General features: G+C 33.3%; 1 protein-coding gene across 1 annotated transcript in view; it reads left to right on the forward strand.

Annotated features, from left to right (window-relative positions):
• The window catches only part of EYS (eyes shut homolog), a 614,241-nt gene that overhangs the window by 282,966 nt on the left and 316,806 nt on the right, over positions 1-14,469 (forward strand). The window contains exon 22 of the mRNA XM_041410576.1: positions 587-839. Coding sequence (XP_041266510.1) covers positions 587-839 — 253 coding nt within the window. The remainder of the gene's footprint in view (positions 1-586; positions 840-14,469) is intronic.

The raw sequence follows: 14,469 nt of genomic DNA on the forward strand, positions 1-14,469 counted from the left end.
ATTGTTACTCGTGATAAAAAAAAAATAGGAAACGAACACCTGGTCCAATTTGAGACTGCCACTATTTTTTTTTCTTTTCTAAGCACTATGTGTGAATGCAAGGTATTAAATGGGAGCTGTGTGCAGATTTGCTAACAACAGACAACAAACAATTGGCTGCAGTGTACAGAAGGAAAGAACATTAGCTTGCAAGTCAGACGAAGCCATAGCTTTTTAGACAGCTAAGTCCTTTGTAAAAAGTCTTTTTAAAGCCTACATTCTATCTGAAGATCATTACTTTAACCAGTTTTTATTACTAGTAACAATATTGTCTTTGATACTTTGCAATTACAAATCTGTAGAGAAATTATTTTTCTTGATAATCAGAGTCAAAATGTCACTCAGTTAAAATTTAAATATCCAACTATACTATTAAATTACTTAAGGAATATTTTCCACATAATATTTCCTTTTGAAAGTGTACACAGTTTAATATAAGCAAAAAATATTTTGGAATCAAAAGAAAGCAATAATTGTAACTAACATCATTATGAAATGTAAATTGCATTCAAAAATGTCTTTTTTTTTTTTGAAAACTCTCTTTCAGGGACGAAGCTGTGAGATTAATTACAATGATTGTCTTATACACTCCTGCTCCACTGGGTTTCTTTGTGTTGATGGAATAAACAATATCACCTGTTTACCTACTATGCCCCAAAGCAAGAAAATGATCAGTGAAGTGGCTGAAGTGTTTCCTGCTGAAATTTTAGACAATGACCTTCCATCAGTGCTGGCTGTGTCTATGGAACTTTGGTCTAAACATGTCTCTCCTGATTTACATGCAGGAGAAGTGTCCCAAGGTGAGTAGAAAGAGCTTCTGAACAATGCATATATCAAACCCTTTTCCTTGTTAATACTTCCAAAATAGTAAGAATATTGGAAACATATTAATTTTAATAATTATGATTTTTTTAAAATGTCATGTATTCCTTTCTATTTTTATTGTATTTACTCCAACATCCTTTCTTAATTGCATTTATATGTAACTGCAAAATTACTCTTATCTCTCAAAAGAATTTTTCCCACCATCTTTCACATCCAATGAGGAAAACTCCACTTTCTTTTAGCTGGGTTTTCAGTTTTCCAGTGTACAATTTCATATGCCTCATATTGTGTTCAGTAATCTCTGATTCTAATACCAATCTTCCATTCTTCCTTGGCTAGTCAGCAGGAGAGAAAGATAATTTGCCTTACTCCATGGGGACTTTGATTCTTTTTTCCTAGTTCACATGTTTTCTGAGTGCTTCTTTTTCTGTGCATCTAGATGGTTTTAGACTAAAAATATATTGGACAAACCTCTCAAAGTCTCTGCCATTCTAATTGTTTGTAGTGATGTTTTTGGGATACCAAAATTTGCCTATCCTGTTATTTTAAAAACACTTGCAAAACAGTCAAAAGTAACAGACGTGTAATATTTCATTGTGAAGATTGTACCTTGATCGTGGCCTCTTCATTTTACTAAAAATAGTATTACACAGGTAGCGTGTATCAGGTATTCTCTTTACAGATAGTTTCAGAATTTTTTGCTTACATACCTCTTTAAAGTGATTATTTATATAAAAAATAAGTGGAGTCCTGTTCTGTTGTTTTGGTGGGTGTTTTTTGGTTTGGTTTGGTTTGGTTTGGTTTGGTTTGGTTTTGGTTTTCATTTTGTTTTGGTTTTATGTTGTTTTTGTTTGGATTTTTGTTGGTTTTTATTTGCTTGAGTTTCTTATTTGGGTAAATGAGTTTTAGAGAATGTTAGGTTTTGGTATACAGAATTCTTTTGGGATTCACTGATTGAGTGATTGATTGACTGAGCTGCTTGTTCTGCCTTTTCCTTCACAAGAATCACATACTCATCTTCCATTTTTTGGTTGATATTGTCTGACTATTTTCCTTCAAAGACCATCTCTTTATAATCATAATTTTTATCATTTATGTTCTTTAAAGAGACAAACTTAACAAAATTATTAGCTCACATTAAACTGCTGACAACAGACAAAATTCAGCTACTCCTGGAGACAAAACTGCATGATCCAGACATGGAGATCTGTCATTCATGAAATTAGGGTACTTTCTGAAACATTCAGCTGAATAGTGTATCTCAAGAACTACTTTTCATTGACATAGTTAACAGTAGTTCTGAGTTCAAAACACAACTATTTGTAAAAGTAGTTAGTAGTAGTAGTCTTAAAATATTTTTAAAACAGTCTGATCAAGTGCTCTTATGTATATCTTCTTCCTACAAAACCTTTGAGTAGAAAGTTCCTGATGGATACTGAAAAGTTATTTTTACATACCTGGTATCCTGCTTCAAGTTCTGCCTTATACAAGAATATTAGCTATACTGTACTGAAACAAATGACTGCTGTGCCTGATAAAGAACTCGTGAGTATACCCTGTTACCTGGACTGCCCAGCACATCTGCAGTGGAGTAGGTTCTGGCCTTTATCAGCTGGTGTTCTGTTGAGTTCCTCATTTATATTCAGAGAACTTCTTGAGGTGGTGGGGTGTTATTATACAAAGATAAAAGTGTCTGTCAAAGTTTCCAGGTGCTTGGAAGAGACTTATTGTCACCCGGCAGCCGCTGGTATGGCACCTGCTGCCGTACATGACACAGATGGCCATTCCTCACCTTCTGCCACACAGGCTACTCGAGCAGTAGAGAAGCAGGTTGGAGGCTGCTACAGTGCTGACACGAGATCAGCAACTGAAGTTTCACCTCACTACAATAATCTTTTCAGGATTTCAGGTGTTCCTTTCATCATACTTACATATAAACTCAGGAGGTATTTCTACTTCTTGAGTATATAGTTATAATATTATAGCATAGGTTATAGTATATGAGTATATAGTATATAAGCATAATCAACATTTTTAATGTAAAATAGGTACAGAGAAAAGTGTATATCTCTTGAGATAAAATTTTGTATATAGTACAATTAACTTGACACTTCTCATTTCACAATGAGATAAATGATGGCTGCATTTTTTAAAAGCAGTGCTACTTTTAGAACATTGCAACATTTCAGAAATAAATTCAGGGAATTGAAAGGACACAAGAAAACCAAAGAATTCTGGAATTAAGTATTATGGAATATTGATTGGTTTGGTCTACATTTTTATACTATACCTTTATAAAGCAGAATGAATACACATAAAGCCAAGGACAGATTTTTTTGCTTTTCATTCTTTGCTTGAGGGCTTGTATTGGAAAAAATGACTTTATATCATTGATTTAAAGCACTTAGGGGGAAAAAGTATTTCTAGACCAGGAAAGATATGTATAAAGGCACCAAAAGACAAATAAACCATTTTTGTGGGGTATAGAATACAGTTATTTTCTTGTGAATGCTTGTCTAAATAGATTTCATTCTCAGTATGCATGCATAAATACACAGATCAAATTCATACTGCCAGAAGTGCCTCCTGATACTGTGCCTGTAGTCAAGAGGTCAAACTGTCTGAGCATACCACTATGGATTTCCAACTGATCATGATTTGACCTAAAAGGAATTTTATTTGCAGTTGTTGTTGTTGTTGTTGTTGTTTTGTTGTTGTTGTTTTGGGGAGTTTTGTTAGTTTGATTGGGTTTTTTGGTGGACAAAATAGAAAAGGAACAACAATGCGTCCTCAAAACTAATAGCTGCCCTTACATTGATGCATAAGCAAATCTATGTCTTTTTTATTGGAAGAAATAAGACTATTAAAAAGCTAAGTGAGAAATGCTTTTGGATGAGTAAGATCTTTAATACACAATCCACAGTAGAAGAAATGTGTAAGTAGAAGCTGTTAAACCTGTTGTACTTGTCTATAATTACAGATTTAGAGTATTTGTTAATAATCTTTATTACTAAAACTTGAGAAAAAAATACTGATGACCCATCCAGAAAATTTGCAGTCTCTGAAAAATTGCTATGTACTTTTCATATATTTTAGAATAGCTATTCTCATGTGACAATCAGTAGATACATTACAGCAAGCTCTAAGAGACTTTCAAGTAGCAGCGATTTCTAGAAAAGGACTATGGGAGATGAGCTATATCTGGCAGAAAAATATATTTTTTGATCTGGTCTCCAGGTGTGCTTTTCCATTGCCATGACATTGCTTGTGGCAAATAATGTTTTGTAAATACATTTATTCTTTGAAAAAAAAATATTGTTATAGAAATGCTTTCATGTGACCAGAGGGGATGACCTAAGTTCTTCATCATATGGCTGTTAGCACTCTGTGAAATTCTGTATGACTTTTTCAGTTTCCCATGCTCTGCCAGCAAGTAATTGCCCAGTAAGCAACAATTGACAAAAATTGAATGCAGGAAAGTTTTCTTTTTTCTTTTCTTTTCTTTTCTTTTCTTTTCTTTTCTTTTCTTTTCTTTTCTTTTCTTTTCTTTTTCAGTCCCTCTCCTCTCCTCTCCTCTCCTCTCCTCTCCTGGAACTTTCCTGGAACTTTCCTTCTCTTTCTTCCTTTCCTTTCTTTCTTTCCTGTTATGGCAGCCAAGCATTGAAACAAGTTGTCCAGGGAGATTGCAGTTTCCATCCTTGGAGATATTTAGAATTGAAATGGACAAGGTCCTGAGAAACCTGTTGTAGCTACCCTACTGTGAGCAGGTGAGGTTATATTGGATGAACTTCAGCAGTCCCTTTAAACCTCAGTTATTCTGGGATTATTCTGTGGTACCATGTAATGGTTGGGACAGAACTGCCTTTCAGACATTGTTTGTAAAGACTCTTAGAATTTCCTTCTATGCAAGTATCTAGTTAGTCACCAAGAGTGGGATTCATCTTGCCTATCCAATCCATTCATTAATCTGTGTAAACTATAACACTGTAATAAATGAAGAAAAATTGCACCATCTGCTTTAGATGTGTGTTCTGGGATAGGATGCAAACTTTTCTCCTTTCCTTAATATATACTATTCTGCTTCTTTGTACTTTTGGTTTTGGCAAAGGAATTGAATATTGCTTTGAATGTTCTGTTTTTGTAATGTATGTGGATCGTAGAGCTCATAAAGACATTTGAAAGACAAAACCCAGCAGAACCAGATATGAATGTTAACAACACAGCAGCTAACTGGATTTACTTCTATTAATTATTGAGAAAAACATACATTAAACAAATACTTTACTGAAGTGGATTTTCATTCCTCTATTGAGTCACCTACTTTCACTGCCTGTGTTCAATATTTCATTATTTCCTTTAAGATTGCCTAAAATATGAAATATGTTCTGAACATATCACTAATAGTCAAACTGGTGCATTTCTACAAAGCTCTTCCTGTTCAGTACTATTTTGTTTAAAATCTTGCTCTGCAAAAGTTACGGTTTTGATTACATTATTGGTTAAACACCCCTAGCATAAAGCAAATTTCAGGTCTTTGTATTTTACTGCTTTTCTTTATAATGTAATGCTTTTTCAGCTTTCTCCTTAATCAACTTCTATTCTAATACAGCAAAGTACACTTGGTTTCTGAAAAATGTTGAAACCACATGATGTCTTTGCCTCCTAATCTGTCTTTATCATATTGAATTGTTTGTGTTATATTCACTGGATTTGTCATCAGTCTCATTATTCCTTTAAGCTTTGTCTTTCATCAGTTTGGCCAGACATATTACTATTCATTCTGTTGTAATTTCCCTGTTCTCAGTATCTGTAATGATATGCTGTTTTTAAACACATGTTATGATATCTGCCACATCAAGAAGGTAATTAATTTTGACATAGTGAAGTTACTATGTATGTAGGTTAGCATGGAATTTCATGCAAAGTGAGAGCTTTGAACACTGATCCATTTGCACTTTATTTGTAATTGCTAGAAGCTCGAACTTGGTAACTTTTCAAACCTCTTTCACAAGCAGTCATTTTCCCTAGAGTTCTGATAAAGAAGACCTTGAAGAGTAATCACAAGCCTGGCCTAGTTCTGGTTTTATTTAAGTGCAACCTGCTGCCCTGCAGGCAAAAGCTTTTAGATAGTCTGCAACTTTTCAGTGTATTTTTTTACTCAGATTGCTTTATGCTCAGACTTCTAAGCAAGCCAGGTATATAGGATAATCTGTGGGAATCCTATTTAAATGGCTGTCACAACAAGAAAAAAAATTTAAGAAATTAAACTTTCATTTGAAAACTATACATAATTTGATATTTTCTAGGTTTCTGTATCAAAATAAATTTAAATTCCCTTTTGAGCTGACAAATATTTTCTGCTTTCTAATCATCAAAAGTGTTCTAGTAATATCTAAATATCTTCTAGGCGATGCATTGTCCATCTGCTCAGAGGTTCATTGTACTAGATATTCCCAGCTACTTTAAAGCAGAAAGAATCATGATATTTAGAATAAAACTTTTGGCATACCTGCCAATGATAGCAGATGTTGATTTTCAGGTATGAGGTTATTTGAGACTAGTATTTTTGCCACTCACTATCTCCTGTCATTTAGAGTTTCAAAGCCAGTGAGATCTATGAGCATCATCCACTCCTGGAACAGGGAAATATTCAATAACATCTTTTGTGTTTGAGAAATATTAACTACAGGCATAGTTAACTTCCATATGATTGGAAAAAGCCAAATCAACATACAAAAACAAACACAAAACAAGAAAAAAATACATTGACTAGTACAAGTATTTCTGGGTTAGGGATGTTGGTTTTTTTCCTGTAACACAAAAGATTTTCCTTGATTTTTTTTCAGTATTATCAGCATTCTATGTTAAGATTGATTTATATTGTAGATTCTTGAACCAACTGAACTATATAGCATGTGGGCTAACATTCATCAGCATAGCAAGTGTACTGTTTTGAAAATCTTAAAATGTCATTTGTGTAGCCTAAAACAATAAGGATTACCTTTTTTTTGGAAAAAATAAAAGATATGAGGTGTTCCACACAGCTCACACTTTGCATTTACATTTTGGAGTAGTTATTGAATTAATTACGCTTTGCTCTTAAACCTTATTTTGAATATTTTGAAAATATTTATTGAAAATAAATCATAATTATCAACTTCTGCAGTTTAAAATAAGAAGGGATTTTAGAGTCATGAGAACCTCCGAGTAAGTCTTTCTCTCATTATTTATTTGAAAACCTATTATTTGGTATAATATGAAACATATCCCAAATGCACAGACTGCTCCTCAGAGGTACTGTTACATTCCCTGGAGTTAAGTAATCCCTAGGGATGATTTAGCAGCATTCAGGAAGTGCAATCACTGTCAGTTCAGCCTTTTCTTCATTTTAGCTGAGGAAGTAGAGAGGTTCCTGCAAGACTCCCTTGAGCGAGTAACTGCTCACTGGCAGTGGTAAGTTCTGATGGTACCTGGCATCTGAACCAAAGAGAGCAGCACAACAGGAGGGTTGCACTATTGGATTCTAGTGCAAGATCTCTAGTCCTGTAATTGAAAAACATTGTTCAAAGTCTTAGCAAACTTGGCCTGTAGTGAAGTTTAGATAATGTGAATTCCTTCTCAGGAAAAAAAAAAAAAAAAGAAAGAAAATAATTATTTTCCTTTAGCTGGGATCTTTGCTTACATGGACATTACAGCAAAATAGAGGGACTGTTGGCTAACCATTATCTATAAGTCTCGGTTTTGTTCTCAGGTCAGTCATATGTTTACAGATTTAAAGAAGTTAGCGTGCTTTGGAAAATAAAAGAAGGAAAAAAACCCAAGATCTTCCAAAATGCTGTGATATGTGTTTGCAATGAAGCAAGTTGTAGGATGGGGAGTGTAAAAAGGAAAAATCTTATGATGTAGATAGATGGGGAAATTGTAGGGTCAGGACAAGACAAAACAAATGTACACACAGTGAGGTAACAGGGGATAGGATATTCAGGGTGACACGCTTAGGAACAAGACTTGAAATATTAACATAAAAAACATATTATTAACATAAATAAAAAACATATTATTAACATAAAAACATATTATTGGTCTGAAGAAAAATAAAGTGCCCGTACTCTTCCTCGGTACCCCTCAGCTTCTGTCAATGTATAAGTCTTAAAAATTTCCATATTTACTCTGGTGGAAGCAAGAGGTAATACCTTCTCATAAGTAAAGCAGTATCCCTACTACAGTGTGTCATGTTGCCTCACCATTTTACCTTCTTATTATCCCAAATTTTAACAGCCTTGTAGAATTGTGAGCAACAGTGGCTTCTGCACCTCAAACCTTTGACCAGAGGGTTTGTGTTATTTCAGGTAGCCAGTAAATCTTTATGTGCAGTTATGGAAAACATAAAATGATTTCATAAGCCAATCCTACTTTTTCTTTTGATGTCACACGGGTCAACATGTCACAAAGATTAAACTGATTACTCAATACTCTTGAGATAATTTTGCCTGATTAACAGTAAGCTGCCTTGTGACTTGGCTTAGCCTTCCAGCAATTTTTCATATATAGCTTTTCTTATTTTCCTCTTCTTGAAAAGGCACAACATATTTTTCACAATTAGTAAGTACACAAATCGCTGGTGCAATTTCTCTCAAGTCTTTGTTGTCTTAGCTCTACTTCAGAAATTAGAGATGCCTTAAATACCTTTAAATGAGTGTTCCTAACACTGTCCATTTATGTATAACTATGCAGTTGCAAAGTGTTTTTTTGCAGAAGAGAAAGGCTATGCCTATTATGCATATCTAAATAGATCAAGAATATATCAAATGAAAAATGTTTCATTGTTCTGATGTGCTGGAAAAGGCTGCTCTCCATCTAAAGTTTGTATTTTACAGCTTTTCAGTCACTATTTTCCATTTCGTGGGCTAAAGAAAAAAAAATTATTTAGCCTATCTTGGCATGATTTATTGTAAACGTTCTTTTTTTTCGTCCAAGCTGGGCAGGTGCAGGGTTGTTAATCCTTACTTAGATCATGATTTGCTTTTTAGCAAACTGTCATATATTCAAATACCAAAGAAATGCTGCAGTTTAAAGTGTCACAAACACTAAATCATATAGCAGTTCAGTCATTGTGTGTATCATAAGTAGGCTTTACACTATTAACTCTAAAAGAATAATTTCAGAATGACCTTTTAGAACTATTCGCTGTTCAGAATTTATTTAGTATCACAATAATTAGGTCAGGAAAGTTTGGAGGGGATAAAATATACTGAAAGTAGTCACTTTAGAAATATTAGTTCCTATCCAGACTTTCAGGATATAAGTAGGACTGAAAGAATATTTTTCCTTACACAGAACAGCAATTCTGTTCCAGTGTGTTCTTCTATCATAGGTAACATTGTGTCTTTAAATCCTGGAGCCAATTTCTCATCTGTCGTACAACACAATTATCCAGCTCAATGCTGGATATTTGGTCCAGAAGGACACAGTGAGGGACAGTTTGAAAAGCTTTGCTGAAGTCCGAAAAGATTACACCTAATGGCTTCCCTAGATAACTAGGTGAGTTACCCTGTCGTAGAAGGAAATCAAGTTTAATAAGCAGGACTCCCTGCTCATGAGGCTCTGCTGGCTGTGACTGATGACTGTGTTGTCCTCTATGTGTTTTTCAATACTCCCTAGAATTGTATTTTCCATGATTTTAGTGGGCGTTGAAGTAAGACTGACAGACCTGTAATTTCCAGGGTCCTCCTTGAAAACCAGGACAACATTTTCTAGTTTACAGTTAACTGTGACCTCTCTGGATTCCAAAGACCATTTGAAAACCATCAGTTTTAATGGATTATTTTCAATATATTTATCACTGTAAATATTAGTAAAAATAACAGGATTTTTAATGGTGACAGGAATTTAATTGCCTTTATACTTTTAAATAGAAGCACTTTGATGGAAGTGGAATTTTAAACAAAAGACAGAATTACTAGTAGTATGGAAGAAAACACAGATTTTTTTATATATATATATACACCTCAATATAAAAAATAAGATATCTAAACATTCTTTTAAGAATTGACCTAATCATTAGCATGACTGTTAGTATCTGTGTTTGATTTGAGGGGTAAGACCTATCCAGTATACATTCCTTTCTCTGTTGAAGAGTAAAGAGAATTCTCTGATACTGGAAAATCTGCTACACGTTACTTATTCTGAAGGGAATTTTTCAAATTTCATGTTTTGTAATGCTCTAGTATTTCCTCTGAAATTAACCTTAGCACCACGTGTTTCAATTATTCTGATGTTTGTGGTTTCTGTGGCTTCTGTGTACCCTTTTCATATAAATAGAGTATGTTTCAGACCTTTAGAAATATCATGACTTCCATATCTGAAAGATCATCAGCCTCCAAAAATACAGAACTCTTCCAAGATGCATTGTATCTGATTAGCCCACCTATCTCTCCATGAGTACTTCTAGTAATTGGAAGAGGAAGAATCAGTACCTGTTTAGACACTCAACTGCAGCTTTTAGCTGTGGTTATATGAAATCTGGTAAACAAGCTTCACATGCTGACTAGATTTATGTGAATGTGGTTACAACACAGATTATTTTAGGCCAAAAAAATTATTTTGTATTGAATTTATTTTAGTTCTTTGAAATTGAAAATCTTGAATTTCAAAATTAAAGAATACAAACTAAGAATTTCATTATCAGGATTAGAAATGGTCTTCATTTACTATACTTATTTTTTCATTGGTCTATATCAAAAGGCAGTAGAGGGAAAGAACTGAATTTTTTTTCCAAATCATTCATTAAAGCAGATAGGTCTATTATTCTACTTATTTCTTAAGTTAATTCTTCAATCTATGTTATTTTTTTCTTCTAGTAATTATTTGCCTTTTATATTCCACTTTTTTCCTTAACCTCAAATGTAGAAAGGAAATAGAGTATCTATCAGTGATGCTCTGGTGCTAAGTTATAATCCTGACCACCTTTAAAATTGTGAACCATTAAATCTTACAGCTTTTATTTAAGAATACTGGACAGCCATCATGTTGAAAGACAGGTTCCTGTTCAAGACTGAAAAATAGAGCCAAGTTATATAATACTGACTCAACTAAAATTCCTTAGTTATGGGAGAGTTTTTTTACTGTAACCTCACTGGATTTTTTTCCACATTGAATAGACTTTCTCAAGATCAAGTAAAGAACTGTTAAACTCTGTTATTTATCTTCCATTTTCTTAAAGATAGTGGCTTCAGGAATTGTATAAAACAATATGTGAGGACAAGGACTCGGCAAAATTTCAGAATTTACATTCCTGTATGGTCAATAGTCCAGGCAATGAACCTCAGTAGCTCACATAAATAAAAATAGAATAATTGCTTGTTTAGAAATTCAGTCTTCAAACTTTTGTTTAAGATTTAGATTGTCCATATTAACAGCATGCTCTATGTAGTAGAGCAAACTCCTGATTAAGGAATAAAATCACCTGAATCCTCCAAGCACAGTATGCAGTGGAAGTTATACCTACATATACCTTGAGTATGGAGCACTTCAGTATAAATTCACTGTATTTTACTTGAGCTGCTTCTACAGGCAAAGTGTATATTAGATAATCAGTTGGATAATTTGTTTCAATTATTCTTCCATGAGCTAGTATGGTCGATGAAGAATTGGTACTACTGGCATAGAAACTGTGTATTGAATTTTGGTTTAGAATGAAACACAATGTCCTTTATGTCTACTTCATCACATTTGGATTTATTTGTCTGCCTACTCCAGTCTATATCCCCAAATTACTGCTGGGGTCACAGGAGACGTCTTTGAGACCATGGGAAAGAAATGGCTGTAGACACCCTTCTAGTTTAAAGTCATGCCCTTTCTGTTTCTATTCTCTTTGAAAGCACACTAACATGTCTGACACAGCAGCACAGTGAAGCATTTGAACAAACACATTGTTTGGACATCTTCGAACTCATAGAAATTCCTGAGTTTTCATAAAATGAAATGCTGTTGCTTTCCATCTTTTGAGATGGAATTTGTGCTTTGGGGCATCTTAACACATTTATGAATTTGAAGTATTGAAAAACATTGCAAATGCCAGCATCCCGACTTCTGTAGAGAGTTCTTTTTATCTTTTCAGTTTTTACAATTATGGTTACAGTATCTTCTATATTTCTTCTGGATTTTGGAGGTCTTTCTTTTTTTGGTTCTTAAATCATTGAGTCGCTAATTTTTGCTGTGTAACTATGTAAAATGAATGTTGGAAACATACATCAAATAGACATAAACGTGGCCGTCCATGCCTTTAGTGCAGTAACAGCTCTGGTTTTCTTAAGACAGCTAGAATGTTTTCTTAAGATAGCTAGAACCTCCTTTTTTTACCATATTATGAAATATTTCAGACATCTTTAAAATGCTGGCTACATTATGCATTTCTAAATTTCAGTAACTGCTAGCTTGAACCTACTTCATCATTACTAATATGAGAGTCAGTAAAGGCTCAGAAATGAGAAAAATATGTACATAATATAATCCGCTCTTTCTCAACTGTAAATAATGTTGTAGCTGTCTCATACATTTTAGAATTATTTTTCTTTGTAACCAGTTGACTTCACTGAAATATTTACTTAAATTTGAACATAAATGGTAAACTGTGTGCATAATTCCATTGAATAGATGAATGAAACATTTATCAAAGGTACAAATAAAAAAATGAGTACTTATTTTAATTGTTCGGATTATTTATAATATACTTTTAAACTTGCCAGTTCCTATCTAGTAAATAAATAATATTGAAAAAGTAACATTTTTTTCCTGGGAGCCTCCTATATAGTAAGCATAAAAAGTTTATTGGTGCATCCACATATGGCTGATGTTGCACTCATTAATTTGGGATATTTTTAATTTGATATTTACGTTTCTTGTTTTGGTTGTCTGTGCCTGTTTTGTTCTGGAACATATCCATAACACCAGATATAATCAATGTTCACTTGAGCTTCAGTGTTAACAATAAGATACTGCTTTAATGCCATTAGCAGAATTCTCATCTGAAAGGCACGGCCTTTTTTTTTTCACTCTTCAGTGTTATGATAAGACTACCTATAAATATTTACAATATTCATGTTTCTGTAGGTATAGATTTCATAAGACAGCAAGTTCTGTGTACAGTCCTAAAAGTATTTGGTAACGGGTGCAATGCTTCTTTTCATGAACTTGATTTTACTGTATGCAAGTTGAAGAATCTAAGCCTCAGCCAGCTGTATATGTTTTGTTACACCAATTTTAAAAACTTTCTAGACTTTCTGAGTTTTTCTTTCTAAAAATGTTGATACTTTCTTTCTGTGCTTTATATATCAATCTTATATACATTTTTTTCAGGGCTTTAGTGTGATTAACTAAAAATTGCCTTTTTAAAATGTATTTTTTTAATTAGGAAAAAGGAAAAAATAAAATTTAAGTGAATTATCATTAGATAATGTTATTTCAAGTGATTTTTACTGAAGCACCTTCTTTACTACCTAAAAATCATTACCTTCTTTACTACTTAAAAATCATTACTGTTATTGCTATAGCAACTGTTGAAAGTATCCTGCCCTGTTTGCAGGGTGAGCAAGTGTGGGTCATACAAATGATACAGATGTTCTCAGACTTCATTTGCAAAAGCTGTTTAAATAACCACTTAACTGAACTCCAGCACGATAAACATTGATTCTGTTATGTTTTAGAGCTATTAAAGCTTAATCCACTACATTTGTAATAAATGGTTAACCATTGCTCTTTACTAATTTCAAAAGAAAACATCTCAATACCAGCATTTACTGCAGTAAAATATCTTTAGTTGTGCTAATAAAACATTACCTTGATTAGGTTGCAAAGTATCCACCCATAATCAACATGTTCATTATAATATTTCTAAATATTTTTTCTAAACCTTTGCTTCCAGATAATGCCTTAAGTTAAAAACTACTTTGGTTTTGTAGTACTACAGGCCACTATTATATGCAGCTTTCACTTATAAATCAGTTAAAATGCCTTTATGATGCAAGTGTGATACAATTACACTTGATTAGGTTATTGCTGGTAACTATTTAATTAAGATTTGTGTTAGGAAAAAACACAGTAAGAATGACAAGAAAAACAATAGCAATTCCTTAAGTACTGAAGTGTTTGCCTACTGCATTGGGTAATCCTTGGGAATGTAATTTGCTGGGCATAATACAGCATTGGCCTATAAAATGTAAGCAGCTGCTTCCACAGGTGCATTTAATCTGCGGAAATGAAGTGAAAAAATGACTCATCCTTCTAAGCAGTGGGAGGTAAGGTTAACATGTTTTTGTTTCCCAGGAGATGACAGATGATGAGGTGAGATTTGATTTCATAATTGAAAGTCCCAGCAGGCTCAAAAGTAAAAGAGTGAAGAGTTTCAAGGGAAAAATATAGTCTAATGTTCTTTTAATATTTGTCAGTTTTTGATTCATTTAAATGCAGATGCATAACCGTTATGGTTCAAACTTAAAAATAAATAAATACTAACTAAACTTTTAAATAGCATTTTCCATTTGGGAAAAGGTGGTAACGGGCAGTTTCCTTAACAATCATTATAATATGTAGGTTTCATAAATGTTA

This window comes from Onychostruthus taczanowskii, unplaced genomic scaffold (genome assembly GCF_017590055.1).
Source record: "Onychostruthus taczanowskii isolate IOZ18803 unplaced genomic scaffold, ASM1759005v1 scaffold33, whole genome shotgun sequence".
Classification (NCBI taxonomy): domain Eukaryota; kingdom Metazoa; phylum Chordata; class Aves; order Passeriformes; family Passeridae; genus Onychostruthus; species Onychostruthus taczanowskii.